Source organism: Colletotrichum spaethianum (assembly GCF_022836535.1).
Source record: "Colletotrichum spaethianum MAFF 239500 DNA, contig27, whole genome shotgun sequence".
Lineage (NCBI taxonomy): Eukaryota > Fungi > Ascomycota > Sordariomycetes > Glomerellales > Glomerellaceae > Colletotrichum > Colletotrichum spaethianum.
The window spans coordinates 96,708-120,765 of record NW_026054797.1 but is presented as its reverse complement, the minus strand read 5'-3'; the positions used below and the strand labels follow the sequence as shown (position 1 = coordinate 120,765).

The window sequence follows — 24,058 nt, the reverse complement described above, 5'->3', positions numbered from 1 at the left end:
GTCAGTATGTCGTCAAGCGGCGTCAATCCGAAAAGTACAACGGGCAAAGATCACAGGCCGGCCCAGAACCTGTTTTCCCACTTTTTCAGGCATTCGCCGCCAGGCCCAGGCGAGCCTGGTCCAACGCTCACTGGTCGACGCCAATTGCTCCACCGCCAATCCCCATGTCTCCAGGGTCCGATCGGCGGCGTCCAGAAGCATGGAGAACGACACCCTCATCTCCCTTCCCGTCCCATCTCTTTGGCCTCTTTGTGTTTTGCAGGCCCTCGGATAGCGTAAGAGGCGTCGGCCGCTTTCACCTGTAGGCGCTGTAGCAAAGACTGGCAGAGTCTTGGCACACATCGCTGCTTCTCGGGCTATGAGAGGCCGGGCACCTTCCACGGGCTGGGCGAAATCATCAGAGCTTGGGCCTTCTCCTCCCTCTCTCTCCTCTTCACCCGCTAACCCTTTTTGAAGGAATGGAAAAAAGGGCGAATCAGAGTAGAGTAGCCGCTCCACCAAGAAGCCAATCACATGCAACCAGCGGTGGTCGGCTGCCATCCCGGTGCACCGTTTCCGACGTTTTCCATCAGTCCATGCGCGCTATACCTGGAACAGGCAGATAAGCGAGGCAAGAAGCCCCAAGCCGAGCCATACAGCGCGCCCCCTGCCTTTTTCCGCTGGTCTAGTGTCGTGCTTGCGTGCCTCACATCGCTGCGAGACTCGCACGCGCCACTCCGAGTTCCCAGTAATTCCCCGGGGCACCGGCCGGGGTTATGGGAGCAGCACCACCACAAGCCAGCCGTGCCAGCCAAGCACGCGCGCAACAAGCCCCAGACGCTGAGAGAAATTTCCAGCAGCGTAGGACCTTGCCCCTAGCCAGAGGTCGCGCCGAACCCACCCATTTGCCACGCCGTGGTTGGCCGAATTCCTCGACGTAGCTTCCTAAAAAACCCGCACACGACACCTACTCCACCTTTCGGCCTACCGATGGAAGCTCGCTGCTACCTTTTTTTTTCCTTTCCCTCGCTCCTTCTCACTAGCAAGGTTCATTCGCCCTTGTCGCCAATATTTTCCCATCCCTTTATTATCAACAATCGCCTCTTCCTTTCCTCCCGTCATCCACTCTTGAGCCGATTTGACTCATCACCGTCGCCTGACATCAAAAACAAACAAAAAAAAACCACACAATCGCAGCTTTGCCTCGTCCAACCTTTTGAGCTTTGCTGGTTACGAATTCTACGACTCTACGCAATACTCACCCGATATAGACGACCCCCAAAACAGCAAAAGCACAAGAGGGAGAAAAAAAGTTTCCGATCCGTCACGAGAGCATCTCTACACGTCGACCACCGAACACAAAAAATCCCCACAAATCAACTCGTCACCACATCACAATGAAGGTCTTCTCCAACGCGGTAACCTTCAACTATTCCTGGGAGGAGGTCTCGGCCGCCAACTGGCGCAAGTACTGCCCGTGGAACGACAAGACGACCCACGTAATTGCTGTCGACACTCTCGGCCGCAGCGTCGACCCGGCCACGGGGATCCTCCGCACCGAGCGCCTCATCACTTGCAAACAGTCTGCTCCCAAGTGGTTCGCCTCGCTCGTCGGCGGTGCCAGCGCTGGTGCCGACCCGGACGTTTCGCACGTCTTCGAGACCTCCTACGTCGACCCGGCCACCAAGACCGTCACCATGGTCTCCCAGAATCTAACCTTCTCCAACCTCATCTCCGTCCAGGAGTCCGTCGTCTACAAGCCCATCAGCGCCACCCAGACCCAGTTCGTGCAGGACGCCCAGATCACCGCCCTCTGTGGTGGCTGGCAGCGTATCAAGAACGGCATCGAGGACCAGTGTGTGTCCCGCTTCCGCGACAACGCGCTGAAGGGCAAGGAAGGATTCGAGACGGTGCTGGCCATGAGCAGGAGAGTATTTGCCGAGGAGCGCGAGCGTGAGATGCGTTCCCGCCAGGGCATGGCAGCATAAGATGGATCAGAGAGCAAGGGTCCGGAGTTCCGAAGTCCACGACACGACACGCGACGACGCCTTCTCTTTCCATCGCGACAAGATGACTTGCGTTTTTGCAGCGATTCCTCGTCGGTTCATTTTCTTCCTTCTCAACAGCGGGCAGCATCACTAAAACGGGTTCCGGAAAAAGGGTTTTTTTCTTATTTTTAGAAAGGCGTTCAGAGATTAATCTGGGGTAGAGATACACACCCGAGGCCTCAGTCTCAGCTGAGAACTGCGCAAAGTTTTTGGGAGTTTGGGAATACCCCTACACGATAGAGCATCCAAGACGGGAGGATTTTCACACCAAAAGCATTTTTCAGTCTCCGGACTAGAATTAGAGTGTTTTTAGATATAATAGACCACCCATACAATCAAGCATTGTTCAGTAAACTTTTCTTCGCAACATGGTAATGTGACTCGATCCACGATAATTGAGCGCAGTGTGCACCGGGTATCTCACTTCGCCATCCGACCATGGCATTTCTCCTCGTACCGTGTCAGCATCTCCTTCGTGTCCCGGTCCAGCGCCGCGTCGCTCCCCTCCAGGACCCGCCTCGCGAACGCCGCCGCCTCCTCGAACCTGCGGAGGAAGTACAGCTCCTCCACGGCGTGTAGCAGTTCCTGGAGGACCGGCTTGCTGGCCTTTTCATCGGCGCCCAGAGGCAGCTCGATCGTCTGCCAAATCTAGAGAGATTTTTCCCCTCGATCAGCCGAGACTTCTAGAAGGGGTCGCAACCCCGCGAGTGAAGAGGCCTGCGGTGCTTGGGTCGTCTGTCGGGTGTCCATCCGAGCTCGGGGAGAGCGAGGCGGGGAGGGGAAGACGAAGGTTCCGAAACCTGGGCCCCTCCTTTCTTCCGAACTTTCAGGACAGGGCGAAAACCAAGCCCGGAGTGCCAATGATTGAGATGACCGAGAGAAAACTCGGCCAGGGGAGGGTTAAAGATAGAAATAGAAAAAAAAGTAACTTACATCGCCATCTTGCACATTGACCCTGTACGTAGCCCTGAGCGCCTGAAAATCCTCCTCTGATTGCCAATCTCTGGGCCTCTCCTTGGCCTTGGCCGCCGCCTCCGAGATCAGGCCTTCCTCGTCAGAGTCATCGATAGCAATGCTGAACAAGCCTCCGTCTTCGTCGGCCATCTCGCTCTCTGGCACAGGGCTGGGAAATGTAATGTGATCTAAAGATCTTGCCTCGGCTTCACGATGACCTGGGAGGGTGAGTGAGTCCCGGTCAATGGTCAGGGTTGTGGGGAGAGCCTGGTGCTGAGATGGTTTACAGGTCGGGCCAGAAAACTACAAATCAGTCGATCGGCGTCCAAAGCTTCGAAAAAGAGCGTCCCAAAGTCCACACTGAGTGGCTCCGTCAAGGTCTCCAGTTGGGATAATGTGGTGAAAATCGTTGTGGCCGATGCTAGGCTAGGGATGTATTACACAGCGAGCAGCCGGTGCAAGCCGGGCGTCAAGAAGGGGTTATGCATCTAAAGGATGGACACTCGCGAAAACTTTTCCAGCAAGTCCTGCCGAACCGTTCCCCAAAAAATGACATCAAGCCGCATGGCGGGGTTGGTGGGGCCGTTTGCACCCAGCGGGCCGCCCAGTAGCTTGGTGAAGCTCCCCCTCACGTTGGATCTACAATTGACTTCAAGTGACCGAATCACTGTTTGCATTTCGTCTCCGTACACAAAAACAGGGCCCTTTCATTGCTGCACAACATGGAGCAACAAGTAACAAGGCTCGTAGAAAAGGCGTGGGACAAGTTCCAAAAGACACAGGCCGACCAGCGCCTCCGTGAGTTACCCTTCATCGCGGTCGTGGGGCTGGCACGCGAGCATCCTGAAGCTCGTCCGTGAACACCTCTGGAGGAGCTTCGTCCACGATGGCTTCAGCGAGCCGTAATCTCGGTGCTCTTAGACTGACGCACTAATAACCCGCAGTGGTCGGAATATCCGGCATCCCAGGCTCAGGTACACAATCCTCGCCTCCCACCGTCAAACACCAACCCTCTAACGCCAAGCAGGCAAAACAACTCTCTCCCAGATAGTAACAACCCGACTCAACGCCCGCGCCGCAACACTTGACCCTTCCGACCCCTCCCGCGGGGCGCATCCTCCGGCGGCGTTTGTCCCTATGGATGGCTACCACCTCACTCGGGCCCAGCTCTCCGCCATGCCCGACCCAGATACCGCCCACGCCCGTCGCGGCGCAGCCTTTACCTTCGATGGCCCCTCCTTCCACAAGCTTGTAGTCTCCCTTCGCGAGCCTCTGCGCGCCGACTCCTCTCCGATATACGCCCCGAGCTTCGACCATGCCGTCAAGGACCCCAAGGCCGACGACATCGCCATCCAACCCTACCACCGCATCGTAGTCTTCGAGGGCAATTACCTCGCCCTCGACAAGACTCCATGGAGCGACGCCGCGAAGCTCATGGACGAGCTCTGGTTCGTAGACGTCGACTTCGAGGTGGCGCGGAAACGCTTGATTGGCAGACACATCAAGGCCGGTATTGCCAAGGACGAGGCAGAGGCGGATAAGAGAGCAAGGGAGAACGACCTCGTCAATGGGAAGGAGATTGTCGACTTCCGCTTGAAAGTCGACGAGGTGATTGTTAGTCAAGAAGACGACAAGTGGGTTCACGAGTGAGCATTGTAAGTAACAGCATATGCATCTTGTCTTCCTGTGAAATGGGGCTTGGTCATATACTCGCAAAACTAATGGGAATTCTCAATCCTCTACTGTCTGTTCTCCTATAGTGAGGTTATTGTGACATCTGTCTTGCATTTCTGGACGTTTCTCACGCTCAAGAAAGCCATCTTCACGATTAGCTATTCATTCGCTGTCCTCGGTATATCCTTCTGTCGGTAACTATCCCCCAGAGCGCACCCCCTCTACCATTCCAATCTAGCTATGCAAGTGCCTAAACCCGAGTTCTTCCCCTCTTCTCCTGATCACTCAGAAGAAGCCCCAGTAAAACGACCAGCGTGCTTTGCGCCGCTGTGTCCAGTGGCAAAAATCGAGCTCTCAAGTCCTCTCCGCATACGATTCTGGCCGGGGTTCCCTTGAGGGACTTGGCCCTGGAACTGAGGTTGGAACGCTTGTGCATCAGGTGAGAGTGCTCTGCCCGTCTGGTGTCCGCCGAAGTCGGTAACGTGGTGAATGACAGGCACGTGCACTTGACCAGCATTGCTCCTCTGTCCATCAGGTTGTCCGGCGTGACTGATGTGGTAGGTGACGCTTACAGCGTGCACGATACCGATTGGGGGATACTGTTGAATGCCAGGGATCATGGGCTGCGCATTCATCTGAGGCACATAAGTGGCATGGGGGTGGATCATATGTGGTGTGGCCACGAGAGGCGCCGAAATTTGTGGCGATGCCAGTTGAGGTTCAGGCATGAGATTGCACATTTCCTGACTGGTTTGGCTGTGAAGTCCATAAAGAAGATCGGTACGAACTGCAGAAGGCGCTGCAGGGGTCATAGTGGTGGTCAACATGGGGATGGTCTGCGCAGGCGCCTCGGAGACCACCGCAGAAGGTGCCTCCTCCACAGATCCATCTTGCTTGTCAGTGCCAGTGGCAGGAGTAGGGTCATGTGCTGCCATCTCGAAGGGCGGGATAGGATCGTCCATCGTCTTCTGGTCATTCTGATTAGTGGCAACGGTGGAAGGGCGGTCATTTTTGGGAGAAGTCTGAAATTCAACCGCAGAATCGCTTGAGGCATTCGAATCCGCAGCTCCATCATCAGACTTATTGGGTTGACTAGAGATCTCAGCTTCTTCGGCGGGAGTAGCCTGAGCAACAGTAACCTCGGGTTCGATATTGATGTTTGCATCCTTCGGCTCCAAAGCGGTGAAATTGGCACAGATCTCTGTCGCACCCATCTTCTCAGCTCCGTTGTTGACCTTAATAGTGCCCCTGTCGTTCTCCATGAGCGTTTCTTTGACACGGGCCTGCTCCTTGTCGGCAATAACTTCGCCAAACTTGTTCTCCGATGACGCTTGTCTGCTGGTTTGAATCGAAGACTTGGCAGTGACCGCAACTGCCTTCTGATACCGGACTGCATCAGACAAGCCAGGCATTGAGATCTCAGAGCCTCCTTTTGTCTGCGGCTGAGTCTTTTTGCCTGCCATCCAGTCCCTCAGCTTAGCGCTGTCATGAATAGACTGCGGTTTCATCGACTGGTTATCGTGCTTGGAGCTGTCTTGAGTAGGGGGCTGAATCTTTGGCTGATTCCCATGTCGTTGAAGGGGAATCTTGGCTTCGGTAATACCAGAAGGAGCCTCAGCAGAAGATCGCTGCTTCAGCAGCTCTTTCGCGCTGTACTGAACCCGCTGTCTATTGGCCTTGTACATATCGGCATCCTTGACCTTATTGAGGGAAAGATTGTTGAAGGCATCTGTCATGACATCCGTGATGTCTCTCGACTTGTTGGAAGTGTGCTTTTTGACTTCAGCCTCCTTGGACGGCTTAATATCCTCGGTTGCCGTGTTTGGATCGTTCTTTGCCTTTGCAATATCTATAGCGTCCTTCAGGGGTGCCACAGTGACCGATGATTCGGGCTGGAGCGGTTGCTTCTTGGCCGCAGTCTCCTCAGTGGCAGAGACAGGCTCAATGGCCATATCGTTGCTCGCAGCAGCCACGTCACTAAGATAACCCATGACTTTCTGCAGCAACGCCGCACGATGTTGAAACTCTGTGGCTGTCGACGTGTTCTCAAATTTCAGGTGATAACGACCCTCCTGCACACCGGTGTCGGGGTTCACGAATTGAACGACACAGCTCTCGTTCTTCGGCATTCCGAGAAGGTAGGACCTCATGCTGTGACGCTTGACGAAAACCTTGGGGAGCGTCATGACAAAAAGAGATTGTCCCTCGATCTCCTGTGCAGTGTTGATAATCTTGAGATCAACAGTGACTGTGCATTCCTTGCCCTGCTCAGGAAGCCAAGTCCTGCAGGAACCAGTCCAATAGATCACAACCTCGTCCTCCGAGATGTTCTGGTCAGAGTGATGGTTATGCTTGACGATGTTGGTATCAGGGGCAGAAGATCGACTCTTCTTGGACTCATTGACTACACCCAGACTCTGGGGAAGTTTCTCTGACGCCGCCGGGATGGTAAGTCGCACCATCTTCTCTTTTGCATGAGAAGCCGCAGAGTCGTTTGTCGTGGCTGACTTGGAGGCTTGAATGGAGTTTCCATTCTCAGAACCCGACTTGTTGGACAGTGGGGTCTCCGTCTTCTTCTGCATCCTTAGGTGAGGAGGCAAGGGCTTCTTGGACGCATCTGTTGTTGCATTGTTACCGGATTGTAGGCCAGCAACTAGGCCCATATTGTTCGAGGCAACAGGAGCATTCTCGGAGACACCTTTGCTAGAGGTAAATCGACGAACCACAGTGCCGGGAGCAAGCAGAATGCTATTCTGACTCGTCTTCATTGCGTTCATGGTTGACCTGTTATGTTATTAGTTACAGCTGTGCCGGAAGAAGAAAGTCACTTACGGAGGACGACGAGCTTCCGCCACAAAGTTTTTGGATGGGCCTGCAATCGGACGGTAAATGCTGGGGCCACCCAGATCATTCAGGTCTCTGACAGCCAGGGCCTCAGCATCGTCGATACCCTTTTCTGCCATGGCTAGACAGACGTTAGTTTGGTACTCAGGCGCATCAGAAATACTCACCAAGGTAGCCGTTGAGAGCCTCGCTGTGCTCGGTGATGACAGGAGCACGACGAGGACGCGGGGGAATGGCTCTTGATTTGGGAGTGTCGTCAAGCGGCAGCTCATCGATGCGGATAGTACCAAGGTCATCCTTTAGTTGTTAGCTATTTATAGACCGAAAACCAAGTAGGGTGGATGGCAAAGACTCACCATCATCGCGCGCTTTATCATTTCATCTTCAGTATAAGGACTGGGTTGTCGGTGCGTACTGGCCTGGGCGCGCAGGCTCGGCATTCTGTCAGCACGCCGCGATGTGTTGTCACCCCAAGAACCCATGGTTGCAGCTTATAACAGCGGGATGTGACCTTGGTGGTTCGCTTGATTAACTTAAGGGCCTATAATCTCGGTGTCAAAAGCATTTCTCGATGACGATTCGTATGGTATTCAATAAGATGCTTTTTGGTGCAAGACGTGAAGAGAGGAAAGAAACAGAATAACGAGAAGTGAGGAAGGAACAGAGAAAATATTTCAAATGGCCAGAGACGGACGGCATAAGAGAAGGTAAATCGAAATTTGACTGCTGATTTCATCATGAGTTTCGCGCTTACCTATGCTGGTGGTCTTTGACCTGTTTTGCCCGGTAATCTTGATTTGGGGAATATATATAGTCTCTAGTGTAATCACACGTAGAGTGGTAGCTGAGACCGAAGTTAAGTTTCAGAAAACGATCGTGGTTGACAAGATCATGTGTTTTGGGAGTCTGAAGGAATCTCTTCCGTACGGGATTTGATTGTTGTGACAAGCAGAAACATGGAAGAGCAGAAATGGTGAAAGTGAGAATTGTGGCTGATTGGGAATAAAATAAATCAAGGAGACGGGTGAAGTTGGAAGAAAGACTGCCCCTATCTTGGATATCTGGAGGGAAGGAATACCGGAGACAGGGTATGGCAGGAGCAGGACGGGGGTACTTTCCTGCCTATCAGGGCCAACTTCGGTGCAAGGGGCAACAGCAGTTGGCCGATGATATTTTCCCCTTCAGCAGGATATAACATCATATTTTGCTTCTCATCAGGTAGTGAGCAAGAAGACAGAGGTAATTTGAGTGGTTCTTAGTAGAAGCAGCAGGCACCAGGGCGATAGTATTTAGACGAAAACCCGGTCCATCATGATCTTCTTTGCTAAAGGAGCTACGCTGAGGTGAGATGTTGCCTGCGAGTGGCTGCTCCTTTATCACGCCCTAGCTCCCATGTATCACGATGCAATTAGGGCGTTTAACATGAGGATAAGAGAACTTTGCGTGTTGCTGTTCTAAAGGATATCTTGATATCGTCTGCTTCGATCCATTTTTTGTTTTACCTACACAGAGTATTGAAACATCCTAAGTTGAATACTCCGAGAAATCGAGAGGAATGTGCCACTTCTATAACAGAAAGCAGTGTGAAGATAACGATGGGAATAGAGCGCAACGAGGTCAAGGCAGATATGATCAACACCAAATTCCAAGGCGCTGCATTTTCGCAAGAGCTATATACCATGCGCATTTCTTGCAAATCACCAGCCATGGGTTTTCGAGGATAATCTTGCAGCCACAGTGATATTAGCGATTGATGTTTGGAGACGCACACAACCTAGTAAATGAGGAAAGCTGACATGAAATTGCAAATCGTCAGACAACATGACTCCAATGACTAAAGTAATACACTATCCTCTTGTGACTTCCAAGTCACATGATCCTTATATTTCAGATCAATGATATCGCTTGGAAGCCAATCGAAAACAACATTGCGAGGATGGCATCAAATAGTAAGCTCGAACCACAATATCAAAGAAGAATTGACGATCTGACGATGAAAGGATGCCAAAGAGTAGGCAACAGATGAAAAGCTGAACGGAATGAAGGCTCTCAGGGACTATCAATGGGTGTGGTATTGCATACGAATTAAATATCAATAGGTGGTATACTAAACGAGGCAACCATTTCGTCACCTCAAGTGACGAAGAATTCATCGCACACGCAATAAGTGCACTTACTTTAAAGACTCTCCCACACCTTCAAGGGTTCTGGTCTAGCAGCTAAAAGTCACATCTCCCATCGTTCCTGATTAGGGATTTAATTAGTTTGTAAAGGCAAATCATGCCATTGTCATTAAGTCATGTCATGCCATGCTCTCTAGTAGTACAATGCTCCCAGTTCCGTTTGGTATTCCCAATCCCATGGGTATATTCCATTCATCCATCATAATTTCTCAAGTTTACTTTCTGGCAGCGGCATCCTTGGGGGGACCGTCGAGACCCTCGACGCCCTGGCGGCCGACGCTGCTCAGGTCAACGTTGTCCTTGGACGCGGGCTCGCGCAACCCAGAGGTGGCGGCCGTGTCGCGGCCGATGGGGGCCTCGGCGTTACCACCGCTACCGACGTTAACCTTGGTGGCGTCGGCGGACTGCCAGTCGGAGGCAACGGGGGGCTGCTCGGGAAGGGGAAGGTTGGCCTGGACCTTGTTGATCTTGTCGGCCTTGGACTGGGTCATTTTGGCGGTTTTGTTGGTGTTCTAGAGGGCATAGGTGTCAGCATCTGCGACTGTGATTGGTTGAACGGAAATGGCATGTAACTCACGGGTGTTGATTGGTTGACAGAGATTTTGAGGCTCGTGGTAGAGTTAATGATGATCGAGTTGTCCTGATCGAGTTGTCCTGATCGAGTTGTCCTGATCGAGTTGTCCTGATCGAGTTGTATTGATGTGATGTGATGAAGAACCGAAATATTGTTCAGTAGAGCTTAAGGTCCGTCTTATATACGAAGTTGAATGGCAGTTTGTATGACCTTCAGGTTGGCGTGATGGGCTCGAGTTCTGAAGGCGCTGACGTAAATGACGTCAAGCAGGTGTAATTTTGCGGCTCTCTGCGCGGAATTGGTGGAGCATGGCTGACGTTCATCGACGATTGTCGCAGGATGTGGAGAACTCTAAACGACGAATGAGCCATCAATGACACAAACCGCCCAGGAACAAATGCTCCAGATGCTTCCAAGCCCAAGGAGCGGAGGGTCAAAGTGGTAGATCTCTTCAATGAGATGCAAGTTTATTGAGGGGTTGGTCTTTTTCGCTATGGAGGGGTTTTGGGTCGTAATCTTGTGCCGTCTCTTAGTCCCTGAACGCCGAAAATCCCAGCAAGCCAACCCAAGGTCCGATCCTTTTCCCGATGCGCAGATGCCGCCATGGCCACATCGACATTTTTAACGTGCAACTCTGTTATCTTAAGCCCTGCCAGTTACCCCTCTCTGCCGCTCCCACACGTGCCTGGCTTATGCCATCCTCTTGTCGGTTTCAGCTGAGGTCGCCTTGTCTCCTGTGTCAGGGTTCAAGTAGTCGGAGTCCTCTGCTGCCTCGTACTCTTGAATCAGATCTGACACGACCTCTCGGGCCTCGTCGAATTCGTCCAGGTTTTCTGCAAATGGCGCCGTCTTCTTGTATCCTTCCATGAAAGCATTGCGCTTCCGCATTCCATCGTACTGTTTAAGAATTCTCTTGAACAGCTGGAAGATTGTCAGCACACCCTATTTCCGGTATATTGGTATGGACAAAGATACTCACAGTCGCAATGCTTGTGTGGTTCGCCAGCATCAGCCCGCTGACGCGGTGGGCCATCGGGATGTAAGGGCTCCGCTTTGTCAGAGCCACCTGGATGCTTGCTGGACCCCAAGGGATAAATGTCGCCAGTCGTCGTTCCCTGATTCTCAGCAAGCTCTTGTGGACGTCGGTAGGATCCACTTCGCCCTGAATGACGTTCAGAATGGAAATGTAGCAGCTCTTCTTTCCTGGTTGGGTCGAAACCATACGGTTCTTGGGCTGCAGCAGTCTCCGCATGACGTCCAGTACTGTGGTCTTGCGCACGGTCTTGGCCTGCTCAACCTGATCGCCTGTGAATGGCGTGTATGCTGTCATAAGGAAGTGGCACCGGGGAGTGGGAATCAACGAGGCCAAGATGCTGACCAGATCGTTGTGCATGTATCCCGGGTATCTAAGAGTTGTTGTGCTGGCAGACATGACAGTTGAAACCTGAGAACTCAAGTCAGTCGGGATACCTCGAGGACGGAGATGTAAAACCTACCAATTGGTTTGTTTGAGCAAAAGATGGTTCTTGGACGTGCAGCCTGTCGGCTGCAATCCGTGATAGGGCTCCGTTATCCAGCACCACGACTGAATCGGCGTTCTGCGTTAACCTTCTCATGGCGAGGACGCTGTTGTATGGATGGACAACGACATCTCCGGCGTTTGTGGTATCGGGGAAGACAGAGTATGTCTGGATGATCTTCTTGGGAAACCGATCGTTGAGTCTCTCCAGGAGGAAAGAACCAAGACCGGATCCGGTACCGCCCGCAATGGAGTGCAGCATCATGAAGCCCTGGAGAGAGTCAGCAATACCCAGGCAGCTGGATGCAAAGTGCACGTACTTCTAGCGAATCACTACCATCCGCCTCGCGGTCAATCATTTCCATGATGTCTTCGTAGACCACCTCGCCCGTCTGGTAACCGTCACCCCAGTTGTTCGCCGCGCCAACTCCATTTTTGCCGACATAGAAGTTCTCCGGGTTGTAAATGTTCTTGTATGGCCCTGTTTGAATGCCGTTGATGACCTATACCTCGTTAGCGTGGTTAAACCAGCCTCATCTGTACCGAAGTACGAACCCTCGGCTCCAGGTCGACTAGGATAGCTCGTGGGATGTATCTTGTGTCATCACTCTGGTAGTAGAAAACGTCTTTGCGATCACCGCCTTCGGTTGCGAAGTCCTCAAGGTTTCCGTCCTGGTTGATGCCGTGCTCCTGACAAAGCTGTTGCCAGAATTGGCTTCCAACTGCGCATTGTCAGCTTCAATACTCGGTAACTGCCCTTCGTTTGAGGCTCGATCGTTGGGGCTACGTCGCAATGGTGGTATGGTGGGGTAACTGACTGCTGTTGCCGCACTGTCCGGCCTGAACGGTGATGATTTCCCTACGGCATATCGTCAGAATACGAATGAACGAAATTGAGGGAGTATGCGCGCGACTTACCTTGGCATTTTGCAGTATGACGGCGGGGCTTGGACGACGTTGGGCTGCCACAAACAGTGAGCTTCAAGAACTCGTGATGTTGGACGCGACCCCTGGTGCTTATCGATAAGAGACACGCGAGGCGCGTTCTGATTGGGTTACGTAAGGCTTGCCCAAACCGGTGTGGCAGGGGAGGGGGTCACAAGATTGCGACAAGTGATTTGGCACTTGGGCTTGCATCCCACAACTGGTCAAGCCACAGTTCAGAGGCTCGAACAATGCATCTCCATTTCTTTCTTTCACGATGAAACAGCCATGCGGACTAGTCGGGGCCGATCTTTGATCTTTGTTAATTGGACCAGGCGCGTTATCGAAATTAGCACGTCGCCCGTCGCCCGTCGTTTCTTTCGGCGGCCTCTTCATATTTTTTTGTACAACTGGGACTTTGCCCCAGTCCGTATGATGGAACCAATCTGCCAAGGGAAAGACAATTCTCGATGGACATCTCGGATGTCTGCGGATACTGGTCATGTCGTGTCGCTGAATGTCAGAAAGTCGCTAAAAGAGGCAATCAAACTGCGCTATCTCGACAAGGTCCCACGTCCCAGATCTTTCCAAACCCCTATTGAACGCACCCATGGTTCGGCCATGCGATATGTGCGGAACAGACGTACGACGAAAGGCGGAGATCCATCGATGCGTGCGTCGTCCGTAATTATAATCATTTCGAAGTCGCACAGTCGTTCAAAGTTTGGTTTAGACGCAACCTGGGCAGATAGGGGCCCATGTAAGGCTCATGTAAGGGCTGGAGGAGTAGGTAGGTCAGTCCTTTCCGCTGCTGCACCATCTTTTGCATCCTCGGGTGCGTCCCGTCTGTCATGCATAGCACCTCCAGGTGAGCTAAGGTCGGTAGCATGGAGCCGGAACGGCAAAGCCTAAACGTTCAAAGTCACTTGCGCCTTTTCGGACCAGCTGAACCGTAAAGTCGGTGCCAACTGTCAAGTTACAGCAGCTGCACTGCGCCCAAACAGCGCAAGGAGCTACTGAAGACTTGGGCGGAACATGGGACTAAGCCCAGGTGGCATGCCCCGGAGGGAACCGCTGGGTCCTTGTCCTCCATACCACCCCCCTATGTGCGCCTCCGTCGATGCCCATTGGCTCGGAGCCAAAGAAGCAATTAAGCCTCGCCCTCCATCAACGTTGCAACTTGGCTGGGGACTTGCAGGCCATCACAAGGATAGCTGGTCCTAGACCCTCCCTTCCCTCTCACTTTCCGACTGTACCCCATCGTCCTCCCTGTCTCTCCCCCGACGCGACTGAATCCTAAGGTCTCGAGGTCCTGACCGGATCCCAAAAGACGACCACAACTGCATCAATACCGATCTTCCATCAACCCTGCAGGGCCTGCAGAAGAAACCGCAGCCCAGCCTTTTTCGGTGTTGTCACACTTTTTGGTGGTCGGCTGCCAAAACCGTCAAGTCGATTTTTCGAGCAGCTCTTCCGTCAATCGCATGTGCCGGCGATCATCCACGCGAGCGCCGTTGTTGTCTTGGTTTAGCTTCTCTTTCTCCCTCGCCATCCGGCCACACCATTGCTTCGACCGCGATTCTTAGACACCAGACCTACCCCTACGATCCAGTCTTGCAAACACGAGCCCAACCCCTTGTTGGGCTACTGTCTCTCATTCTGCGACGACGATCGAGCCATGGTTGAGGTGCTCAGCCATTCTCTAACTTTCAACGCACTTCGATCTCACGATACTAGCACAAATCTCGACCTCTCATCGATCGTCCTTTCCTCTTCACCCGCGCCCCGTCACCATGACGGACTCGAGACGAGATGAGTCCATCTCACCAATGACAAGAGGCCCTCGCGCGGCGTCACCTGCTATCCCGAGCCAGCAAGACTCTCTTCCTAGTCCAGCTCCTCCGCCGAAAGACGGCCCTCCTGCTCCTCCCCCAAAAGATGTTCCGACGCTGAGAGATTCTTCCCATATTCCGATCGATGCCGGAATCGAGGCAAGAGACTACATCAATGGGGGTGCCCCCCACGACAGCGTGTCGCCCGTCCAGAACAGCAAGCGACCGGCACTGCCCACTCTCAACTCGACAGAAAGCGCACGTCAAACCCCAGGCGGTCTGCCGAGAATGCCTGAAGATGGAACATACTCCCCCGACCCAGCTTCGCCGACTGATCGCCGAAGCGTGCAATTCGCTCGGACAGACCAGGTCTTGGAGGCACCGGCTAGCCATTCGCGACAGCCGTCTTGGGAAGATGGCGGAAAGTCCATTGGTTCGGCCTTCATCACCAAGCTCAAGCAGCTTACTGGGTCTGGTAGCTTGCAGACCCTTAAGACAAGCAGCTCAGGCAACTTGAACGACAATGGCACGCCGCCGTCCATGGGAAGCTCACCAACCACCGGGCAGTTCAGGTCTAGGATACCCCATACACTCGAGGAGGATGGCGGCAGCGATGCGGATGCAGACGTCGAAGAGACCGCCGACGAAGGAGCGGCGTCAGATGCTGCTAAACCCAAGAAGAAGAGAAGAATGCGTCGCACGAAGAAGCAACAGACGTCCATTCCAAGCACGCCAAACCTGCGGCATCTACCTGGCCCCGACTCACCTGTCGGATATGGTCGGATGGGTTTGCGAAGGCGCCTGAGTATGCCGGACCACCCCGAGCAGCAACACGGCATGTCAGAGGGCGAGGGACGTGATCAACTTACGGGTCCTTCGTGGATGCGCTCTCACCGTGCCCGCGATGGTGACGGCACTGAAAGTCCCGGCGGCAGAAGAACGGGCCACATGCGCCGCATCACGGTACTCGGGGGTGGTGGCGTTTCGGATGGTGATGCTATAACTCCCAAAAGACCCTTCTTTGGCAGCGAAAGAGCATCGACGTGGAAGTACGTCAAGAATACCCTGAAGCTTCTTAGGCAGAAGAAGGAGGACCGTTTCGATTTCGCCAAGTCAGCCGAGCTCATGGCAGAGTTGCGGGCCGGTGCCCCTGCTGTTCTCATGCTAGCCAGCATGATCCAGAGGGATGAGCACGGCAACAAGCGAATCCCAGTCCTCCTTGAACAGGTACGCCTGCGTATAACCGACAGCCAACCGGAATCCGATGACGATAGCGAGCGACATTGGGTCTTCACGATGGACCTTGAGTATGGCAGCGGTCCAAGCCGGATGAAATGGACCATCATCAGAACGCTCAAGGACATCTATAATCTGCATGTGCGATACAAGCTTGCGATGAGCAATGATAAGTACTTGCACGGCCGCGCCGATGTGGGAGCCCGACCTAAAATGCCTAAATTCCCCTGGGGCGCCTTCCCCTATCTTCGCAGTGCCCGCAACAAGGATGACAGCGACGAAGAAGACGGCGCAAGCCTTCGGGGCGACGATCTAGGCGAACCAACTGCCGGCGAAGGCACCGCTGCTGAGGGCACCGCCGGAGAGGGCACAGCAAGCGAGTGGGAGGGCGGACGGGCCGGCCCAGGTGTTAGGAAGAAGTCCCGCCTTGGCATGCTCGGTATGCGTAGGAAGTCGACTGGTCTTACAGAACCTGGCGAGTCTGGAGGAGAGAACCAAGCCGATCTCATTCAGTCACGTAAACGATACTTTGAACGACAAAGAAGGGTGTTGGAGAAGTACCTGCAGGACATGATTCGGTGGTTGATGTTCCGTGCAGACAGTAACCGCCTCTGCAAATTCTTGGAGCTCTCTGCCCTTGGCGTTCGTTTGGCTGCTGAAGGCAGCTATCACGGCAAAGAGTGCTATCTGCACATTCAGTCCTCCAAAGGCATGGACTTCCGTCGAGTCTTGACACCAAAGAAGGTCATCGCCCGTCACAGTCGCAAGTGGTTCCTCGTGCGCTCTAGTTACATTGTCTGCGTCGAATCACCGGAGAAGATGAGCGTTTACGATGTCTACCTCGTGGACTCCAAGTTTCGCATTGTTTCCAAGAAAAGCACATTGAAACAGTTGTCTAAGGGCAAGGGCAAGGAGGAGAAGGAGATTGACCTGACAGAAGAGGCTGATGTGGAGAAACATCACACTCTGACACTGCATACCGCCGAACGGAAAGTCAAGCTGTTCTCAAGAAACCAGCACATCATGAAGCAGTTCGAAGACTCGATCGCAGAGATGCTCAAGCAGACCAAGTGGCATGATATCAACCGTTTCGACAGCTTCGCCCCTATTCGAAATGGCGTATTCGCGCAATGGCTCGTAGACGGCAGAGATTACATGTGGAATGTGTCTCGCGCAATCAGCATGGCCCGCGATGTCATCTACATCCACGACTGGTGGCTCAGTCCAGAGCTTTACATGCGGCGTCCGGCGGCTATCAGCCAGAAGTGGCGTCTGGATCGTCTTCTGCAGCGTAAGGCCCGGGAGGGTGTTAAGATTTTCGTCATCGTCTACCGCAATGTCGAGGCCGCTATTCCTATAGACTCGGAGTACACCAAGTACTCCCTCCTCAACCTCCACCCCAACATATTTGTGCAGCGGTCTCCGAACCAGTTCAAGAAGAACCAATTCTTCTTCGCCCACCACGAGAAACTTTGTATCGTCGACCATGACGTGGCTTTCGTTGGCGGCATTGACTTGTGCTTTGGCCGTTGGGACTGTCCGCAGCATCCGATCACCGACGACAAACCGACGGGCTTCGAGCACAGTGAGCAACCAAAGGATGCCGAGCATTGCCAACTCTTTCCTGGAAAGGATTACTCCAACCCTCGAGTCCAGGACTTTTTCAAGCTCGACGAGCCATATGAAGAGATGTACGACAGAAGCAAGGTTCCCAGAATGCCGTGGCACGATATTGCTATGCAGGTCGTGGGCCAACCGGCTAGGGATCTGACAAGACACTTCGTTCAACGTTGGAACTACGTCAAGAGAGGCAGGAAGACAACACGTCCCTTGCCATTCTTGCTTCCCCCCCTGACGTCAAGATGGCAGAGCTTGACGCTCTTGGTCTCACTGGTACCTGCGAAGTACAGATTTTGAGGTCGTCAGCCAACTGGTCTCTTGGGATTGAGCACACAGAATGCAGCATTCAGAATGCCTACGTTAAGATGATCGAAGACTCTGACCATTTCGTCTATATTGAAAACCAGTTCTTCATCACGAGCACCGAGGCTTTTAATACGAAGATCGTCAATCGCATTGGTGATGCACTGGTCGAGCGAATTATCAGGGCACACGAAAACGATGAAGACTGGAAAGCATGCATTGTTATCCCTCTCATGCCTGGATTTCAGAACACCGTCGATGAGCAGGAAGGCACCAGTGTCCGACTCATCCTTCAATGCCAATACCGCAGTATCTGTCGTGGAGATGGGTCTATCTTCTCACGTCTCCGTGCCGCTGGCATCGAACCTGAAGACTATATCCAGTTTTACAGTCTTCGACAGTGGGGCAAGATTGGCGCCCGCAACGCCCTCGTCACCGAGCAGCTCTATATCCACGCCAAGTGCATCATCGTGGACGATCGAGTGGCGCTCATTGGCTCCGCCAACATCAACGAACGATCGATGCTCGGGAACCGTGACTCTGAGCTTGCTGCTGTTGTTCGCGACACCGACATGATTTGGTCCACAATGGCCGGTAGGCCTTACCGCGTCGGTCGCTTCGCGCATACCTTGCGGCTCCGTCTTATGCGGGAACATCTTGGATTAGATGTGGATGAGATCTTGGAGGAGGAGAGACAAGCCGACATGGACCGCCAGGCTGAATACGAAGCGGAGATGGATCAGATCTACGCAGACGATGAGGAGTCGCCCCCTGTTGCTGGCTCAAGCGGGCAGCACGCGGATGGGGAGCCAAGCAAGCCAGCGATGCCAGGCCAGGCTCCAAGCTTCAATCATGACGCCGTTGTAGAGCCCGATGAAGTGGCCGATGAAGCGTCGTCTGTGTCTTCTTTGTCTAAAGGCAAAGAGCGTGACGACCGCGTGACCGGAAACGAAGCTCACATCATGGATATTGCCGGCTACGGCAAAGACCACTGGAAGGATGCAGCCCAACTTGGACTCGACCAAGGACGAGACTCAATCATCATCAATGGCCGCGAGGTCCTTATCCGCGATGTATACCCAGAAGGAAAAGGCACTTTGCAGTCGCCAATGCAGCCACACGAGCGCAAAACATCGACCGACCACCATGCGGAGGAAGAAGGTGGTGTGAGCAATGACGCTCTGCCGCCTATTCCAGCTCTCAACAGACGGACTACCGACCAGCTTGGTCTTCCTCGAACTGCAGGGCTGCCCACTTTGCCTGCTGTGGACGATACGGATATTGGCGGCCCTCCTGTTCACTTGGATCAGAGCGGCCAGCTAACCAACGGGCCATTGCATCCTCTGGCTGCCGATATTAGGCCTGCCCATATTGACAAGGACTGCATGCGTGACCCGATCAACTCGTCCTTCTTCGATGATATCTGGAACAGAGTGGCGGAGAACAACACTAAGCTGTACCGCCGCGTCTTCCGCTGCATGCCTGATTCAGAAGTGCTTACGTGGCCCGACTACCGAGAAGCCGTATCCTACTCGGAGCGATTCAGGGAGAGCATGGAAGGAAAAACAAAGACCGACGATGGAGAATCTAACTTGAATCGTCATCAATCCCCCGTCACTGGCGGCGGTGCTGGCGTCGGAGCGCCAGGTCCTGGCGCCGTTGCTAATGCTGCCAATGAGAAGGCGGAAGAGAAACTCCATATTAAGACCAATCACTCGAACCACCCTCGGATCGTCATTCCCGGAGACGACCACGAATTGAATGAGAAGAGTGAGCAGCCTGGTTCGAGAGCTGGGCCCAACACAGACGCAGAAAAGGCGGCTGCGTCTCCGCGTCCACTGGACGCCCCATCGCCTGTTCTCCCTGCTGGCGACGTTCCGTTCCCTGTGTTTGAGACGGGCCCTACTGCTGATGCTGGCATGCTTGAACCGGCGCGGGAGAAGAGCAGGGAGAGGAGGACAACATTCTCCCCTCTGGAGAAGCCGCCTTCCAGAGACGTGAGCGTCCCAGCTCAGCAAGCCCAAGGATCGGTTAGACGCCGCCGACGGGCCACTACTAAGGGCAGCCGGCGCGGCATGCCGCCTGAGGAGGTGCTGGGGAGAGCTGAGGCGGAGGAGCTACTCAGCATGATTCAGGGACACGTCGTCAACTTCCCTTACGACTGGCTGCTCACCGAAGAGCAGAACGGCAACTGGGGTTTCCAGGTGGACGGCGTCGCGCCCCTGCAAATTTAGTAAGTATCGAATCCCGCTCACACATGATCTCCGACTAACAACCACTTCAGCAACTAGGTGTTATCCAAGGTCGAGGATGGTCTCATCGACCTGATGGACAAAGCCTCTCTGTATGGCTGAATCGTTGCATACATAAAACGTTTATACACTGGACGGAGTCGGGAGGTGGCTTCTTGGCGTCGCGGGGTTCTCTCATTGCATTGTTTCCATTCGTGTGGCTTCGGCCCTTGTTTCTACATGTATTGTACACATTCTTACATTACAGCCTTTATTACATCTTTTCGCTCACCCAAATAGCACCTCTGCAACCTGCTCGAATGACGCCGGTCAGCAACCAGTGCGGCTCTGCCTTCTTAGCGTCATGCTCGACGGCGTGGTCGAGGTGTTCCAGCTCTTCATCCCGAATTCGCCGCAGTGTCTTGATAAGATCAGTGAATTCTGGCCCAACTTCGTATCCCTCGGCCTCCCACTCGGTGACCATTTCAAGTAGAGTCCGGATCTGGTCGTTGTAGTGGTTACCAATCTCCGTCTCGACGGCCTCTGTGCAAGCCATGGCCGCCTCACGACCCATTACTGCCGTGCTCCAACCCAAACCAGTCGACATGAGCTGCCACAGAGGGTAAAGCGCGGTCGGGCGAACGCGGTGTTTATGGATAAGCGAATTAAACGTCTTGAGATGACCCGCCTCTTGCTCGTACATGTGTGCCATCAGCGGTCGCAGGTGTGGGTGTCGGTTGACGATCGGAGGGGTCTGGGCTGTGTAAATCCGAGTTGCGGCCAACTCTCCGGCTTGGTTGACACGCAGCTGACCATTGTTAGTACTTGTTTCTTATGGGGGTACAGTAGTTGAGCTTACTGCAGAGGAAAGGAAATCCCGCTGCTCCTGCGTTAAGGGTTTGCGACGAGGAGGTGCTGCTGCTGCACCTGTCGCTTCGGCTTGCGAGTGAGGAGTAGTAGAAAGCTGTCTACGGGAAATGCAAACAGCCGGCGCATGCACATTTTGCGCACTGAGCCTTGTGAAGCCTCTGTACGGTCTTAGCAATGATCGTGTTGACGCCATTGTGTGTTTGCAGATGAGTAGTCCCCTACTCGGAGCGCGAGCTCGGCCGAAGGCAAATGAAGATGTCAATGATGTCGAACGACTAGACCCCGGCGGGTGCCGAGCCCGTTGCGCGTGTTGATTGGCTGACGTCACGGCAGATCGGATGAGTACAGCCCGACGCTCCGACGACCCACTTTTTGCAGCTAAATGACACAGGTTCAGCCAATCACGCACGCGCTCGCGACGACAATGTCCAAAGGCTGTGAATAGGAGCCAGACTTTCAAGTCCTTATTCCAACTACCAGATCATCGCCATTCACCATTTCCTGACCGTTCATTATACTATACTAATTGGGCCGGCGTCTTCATTGCTCGTACGATCCGAAACAGCCGAAAACTGTTCTCATATCGATAACCAACCGCGCAAACGAACGTTGCGTCGCGAGTTCTCTGATCTGCCTGCTGCAGGCAACTGATACCCCCCTATACGACTGCTTAGCTATTCATAATCCACCATGGCCGACATAGATGACGAGCTTCTGGCTCTCGCGGGCGGCGGGGAGTCCTCTGATGAAGAGGAGGTGATGTCTGAGGCGGAGAGCAGGGCACAATCGGCATCACCACCGCCCAAGGCGGCCGCGAAAAAATCTGTGGTAAAGAAGGCGAACAAGCGCGCGGGGGGAGACGAATCGGAGGAGGATGAGGAGGAAGGCGAGGCGTAAGTTCCTCCCATTTACAAATCTGCGTAGGCGCATTTTCGCCTTCTGCCTTGCGCTTTCACCTACACAAACCCCGATCTGAACTTCGTTACTTAACGTCGCTTCGCCAGCTCGCGCGCGTTTTACTATTTGCTTTCCACTGCCCACCACTGCCATTTGCGCCGCTAACATAATGCGATTCAGCTTCTCAGCGCCTGGCAGCCCCAACTCCATTGGATCCGCCGCCATGGACGAGTCCGACTCGGAAGCCGAGCCGCATAGAGCCGGTCACGACGATGACGAAGAAGACAAGTACCCAGTCGACGGCATGTTCAGGAGTCTTGCCGAGAAGGAACAGGTGATGGCCATGCGTGAGGTCGAGAGAGAATCACTGCTCGCCGAACGCCAAGCCGAGATCGAACGCCACCGACAGAACCGCATGCTGCGCCAGCTTGTCAGCAAGCAGGAGAACGAGGAGAAGAAGCAGAAGTTGAAGAAGCGCAGCGCCGACGCCGCCGACCTCGAGGATGCCTCGCGCAAGAACTCACGGCCGCGCACTGAGGGCAAGACGTCCGCGATAGATACGCTGCGTCGCGCACGCGCGGAGAAGAGCGACCGCGCCCGTCGTCGCGAGGAGGATCGTCAGAAGGGGACCCGCTCGCCGCACGACGATTACAGAGACCAGGACAGTGATGAGGGGGGTGATTGGGAGGAGCGCGATCGCCGCCGCCACCACAAGTCGCGATCGCCCGACGAGGAGATTGTCGCGCGCGAGCTGCCGCCCCCTGATATCCGCGATTTCGAGCGTGTCCGAGTCGGGAAGAGTCGCTTCGCTGAGTACTGCTTCAATCCGGGTTTCGAGAGGGCTATGATTGGATGCTATGTTCGCATCAGTATTGGTCCCGACCCCAAGACCGGCCAAGACGAGTATCGCATGGCGCGTATCCAATGTGAGTTCGGCGGCCCCTTCATATACAACGAACAGATTCTGACCTCATACAGCCATCACTGTCGGCAAGCCATATGCCATGACCGGTCCGGGTGGTTCGTTTGTCACTGACCAGTACGTCTTGGCGGCACATGGCAAGGCAGAGAGGCCATTCCCTTTCATTTTCCTGTCAGATCGTCCGTTCACCGAGGCAAGCCCCCCCCCCCTGTTTCTCCTTTGGTTCGAGGTTCATCAGACTAACAAGCGCAGCGCGAGTACAACCGATACGAAAAGGTCATGCAGTCTGAGGGACTCACCCTCCCCAAGAAGCAGGTCCTTCTTAACAAGATCGACGACATTAACGCGCTCATCTCTCATCACCTCACGACGACGGAAATTGACGAGCGTATTCAGCGCAAGAACGCCCTGCGCAAAAAGTTCGACCCCAAGCTCCGCGAGCGTCTCGCCCAAGAGATCGAAGTTGCGCGACTCAAAGGTAACACGAGCAAGGCGGAGGAACTGCAGGAACAGCTTGACGATCTTAAGACGAACGTACTTGCGTTCAAGACGAGCCTCAGCGACTCGTCATCGAAGCCGAGCACGACGTCGCAGCAGGATCGCTTGGCCAACATCAACCGCCAGCGCCGGCTCGAAAACGCCGAGAACGTCCGGAGGGCGCAGCTCAAGGAGAAGGCCGAGGCGCGCAAGCTGGAGGCGGCACTGGAGAGGGGCGAAGACATCAAGAACGACCTCTCGCGGCGGCTGCGGACCAAGGCAAAGTTCATCCACGACGCCAACGACGCCACTAAGAAGTCGTCGGGCAAGGACAGCAACGCGAGCACGCCCGCGAACGGAACGCCAAAGATGGGGGCTCAGGAGAAGAACTTTCTGCCCAACCTGGCCAAGCTGCAGGCCGCGAATCAGGAGAAGAAGGGCATCCCGACCATTCACAAGCCCCTTATGGATGATGACATTATCGGATCTTTGGACCTCGACATCGACGTCGACATTGACTAAGGGAGTGGCTACAAGAGGGTGGCAACCAATGGTGGTTGGGCTTGTGCCGTTTGCTATGTTGCTATAAAAGGGGTGGGGAGTGGCGGTCTGCACAGGCGTCGCTATAGTTTCCTTTTTTTTTCTTGCTCTTTCCAAGAGCAATGGGTCGTAGAGTAGAGACAAAAGCATTCCGCGGTATAAGCGAGGCAATTCATACAAGAACGCAGACAAGTATCAGCCAGGCTGGACGAGGAAATCGTCATCACTCCATTCAGATTCCCCTTTGGGTGTCGTTTAAAAGTCCAGAGTCAAATGATAGGGGACCGCCAGTGCGCTACTGCAGAGTGCCGCCCACCGCGGGGTCGGACTTAAGGCTGTCGCCCCGTGCCGCCGGCGTGGGAATGGGCCTGCGGAGGGGCTAAGAGCTCCATTTGGGCGCATTGGCTTCTGCACGTGGGGTCGGCCCTGCA

The 24,058-nt window shown here is 54.1% G+C and overlaps 9 protein-coding genes across 9 annotated transcripts; 4 read left to right on the top strand and 5 right to left on the bottom strand.

The window, feature by feature from the left end:
• Positions 1-1,376: 1,376 nt before the first annotated feature.
• Positions 1,377-1,967, top strand: ColSpa_09201 (protein UPS2, mitochondrial; the record flags this gene model as incomplete). Its single annotated transcript, XM_049275413.1, has 1 exon — positions 1,377-1,967. The coding sequence occupies one exon, from the start codon at positions 1,377-1,379 to the stop codon at positions 1,965-1,967; it is 591 nt and encodes a 196-aa protein (XP_049131370.1).
• A 480-nt stretch (positions 1,968-2,447) lies between these two features.
• Positions 2,448-3,131, bottom strand: ColSpa_09200 (uncharacterized protein; the record flags this gene model as incomplete). Its single annotated transcript, XM_049275412.1, has 2 exons — positions 2,448-2,675; positions 2,961-3,131. The coding sequence occupies 2 exons, from the start codon at positions 3,129-3,131 to the stop codon at positions 2,448-2,450; spliced, it is 399 nt and encodes a 132-aa protein (XP_049131369.1).
• A 572-nt stretch (positions 3,132-3,703) lies between these two features.
• Positions 3,704-4,631, top strand: ColSpa_09199 (putative UTP--glucose-1-phosphate uridylyltransferase; the record flags this gene model as incomplete). Its single annotated transcript, XM_049275411.1, has 2 exons — positions 3,704-3,779; positions 4,033-4,631. The coding sequence occupies 2 exons, from the start codon at positions 3,704-3,706 to the stop codon at positions 4,629-4,631; spliced, it is 675 nt and encodes a 224-aa protein (XP_049131368.1).
• A 305-nt stretch (positions 4,632-4,936) lies between these two features.
• Positions 4,937-7,939, bottom strand: ColSpa_09198 (uncharacterized protein; the record flags this gene model as incomplete). Its single annotated transcript, XM_049275410.1, has 4 exons — positions 4,937-7,439; positions 7,488-7,620; positions 7,667-7,796; positions 7,856-7,939. The coding sequence occupies 4 exons, from the start codon at positions 7,937-7,939 to the stop codon at positions 4,937-4,939; spliced, it is 2,850 nt and encodes a 949-aa protein (XP_049131367.1).
• Positions 7,940-9,897: 1,958 nt separating this feature from the next.
• On the bottom strand, positions 9,898-10,173 carry ColSpa_09197 (uncharacterized protein; the record flags this gene model as incomplete). Its single annotated transcript, XM_049275409.1, has 1 exon — positions 9,898-10,173. The coding sequence occupies one exon, from the start codon at positions 10,171-10,173 to the stop codon at positions 9,898-9,900; it is 276 nt and encodes a 91-aa protein (XP_049131366.1).
• Positions 10,174-10,946: 773 nt separating this feature from the next.
• Positions 10,947-12,701, bottom strand: ColSpa_09196 (tubulin-specific chaperone C; the record flags this gene model as incomplete). The annotated part of the gene is made up of 7 exons (XM_049275408.1): positions 10,947-11,177; positions 11,236-11,700; positions 11,753-12,046; positions 12,096-12,278; positions 12,331-12,497; positions 12,594-12,634; positions 12,694-12,701. The coding sequence occupies 7 exons, from the start codon at positions 12,699-12,701 to the stop codon at positions 10,947-10,949; spliced, it is 1,389 nt and encodes a 462-aa protein (XP_049131365.1).
• Positions 12,702-14,492: 1,791 nt separating this feature from the next.
• Positions 14,493-19,924, top strand: ColSpa_09195 (phospholipase D1; the record flags this gene model as incomplete). The annotated part of the gene is given in 2 exon segments (XM_049275407.1): positions 14,493-17,556; positions 17,574-19,924. 2 exon segments carry the CDS (start codon positions 14,493-14,495, stop codon positions 19,922-19,924), a joined length of 5,415 nt encoding a protein of 1,804 aa, XP_049131364.1.
• Positions 19,925-20,195: 271 nt separating this feature from the next.
• ColSpa_09194 (5-demethoxyubiquinone hydroxylase, mitochondrial) lies at positions 20,196-20,624 on the bottom strand (the record flags this gene model as incomplete). Its single annotated transcript, XM_049275406.1, has 1 exon — positions 20,196-20,624. The coding sequence occupies one exon, from the start codon at positions 20,622-20,624 to the stop codon at positions 20,196-20,198; it is 429 nt and encodes a 142-aa protein (XP_049131363.1).
• An 857-nt stretch (positions 20,625-21,481) lies between these two features.
• Positions 21,482-23,609, top strand: ColSpa_09193 (RNA-binding post-transcriptional regulator cip2; the record flags this gene model as incomplete). The annotated part of the gene is made up of 4 exons (XM_049275405.1): positions 21,482-21,684; positions 21,869-22,614; positions 22,667-22,708; positions 22,858-23,609. The coding sequence occupies 4 exons, from the start codon at positions 21,482-21,484 to the stop codon at positions 23,607-23,609; spliced, it is 1,743 nt and encodes a 580-aa protein (XP_049131362.1).
• Positions 23,610-24,058: the final 449 nt, after the last annotated feature.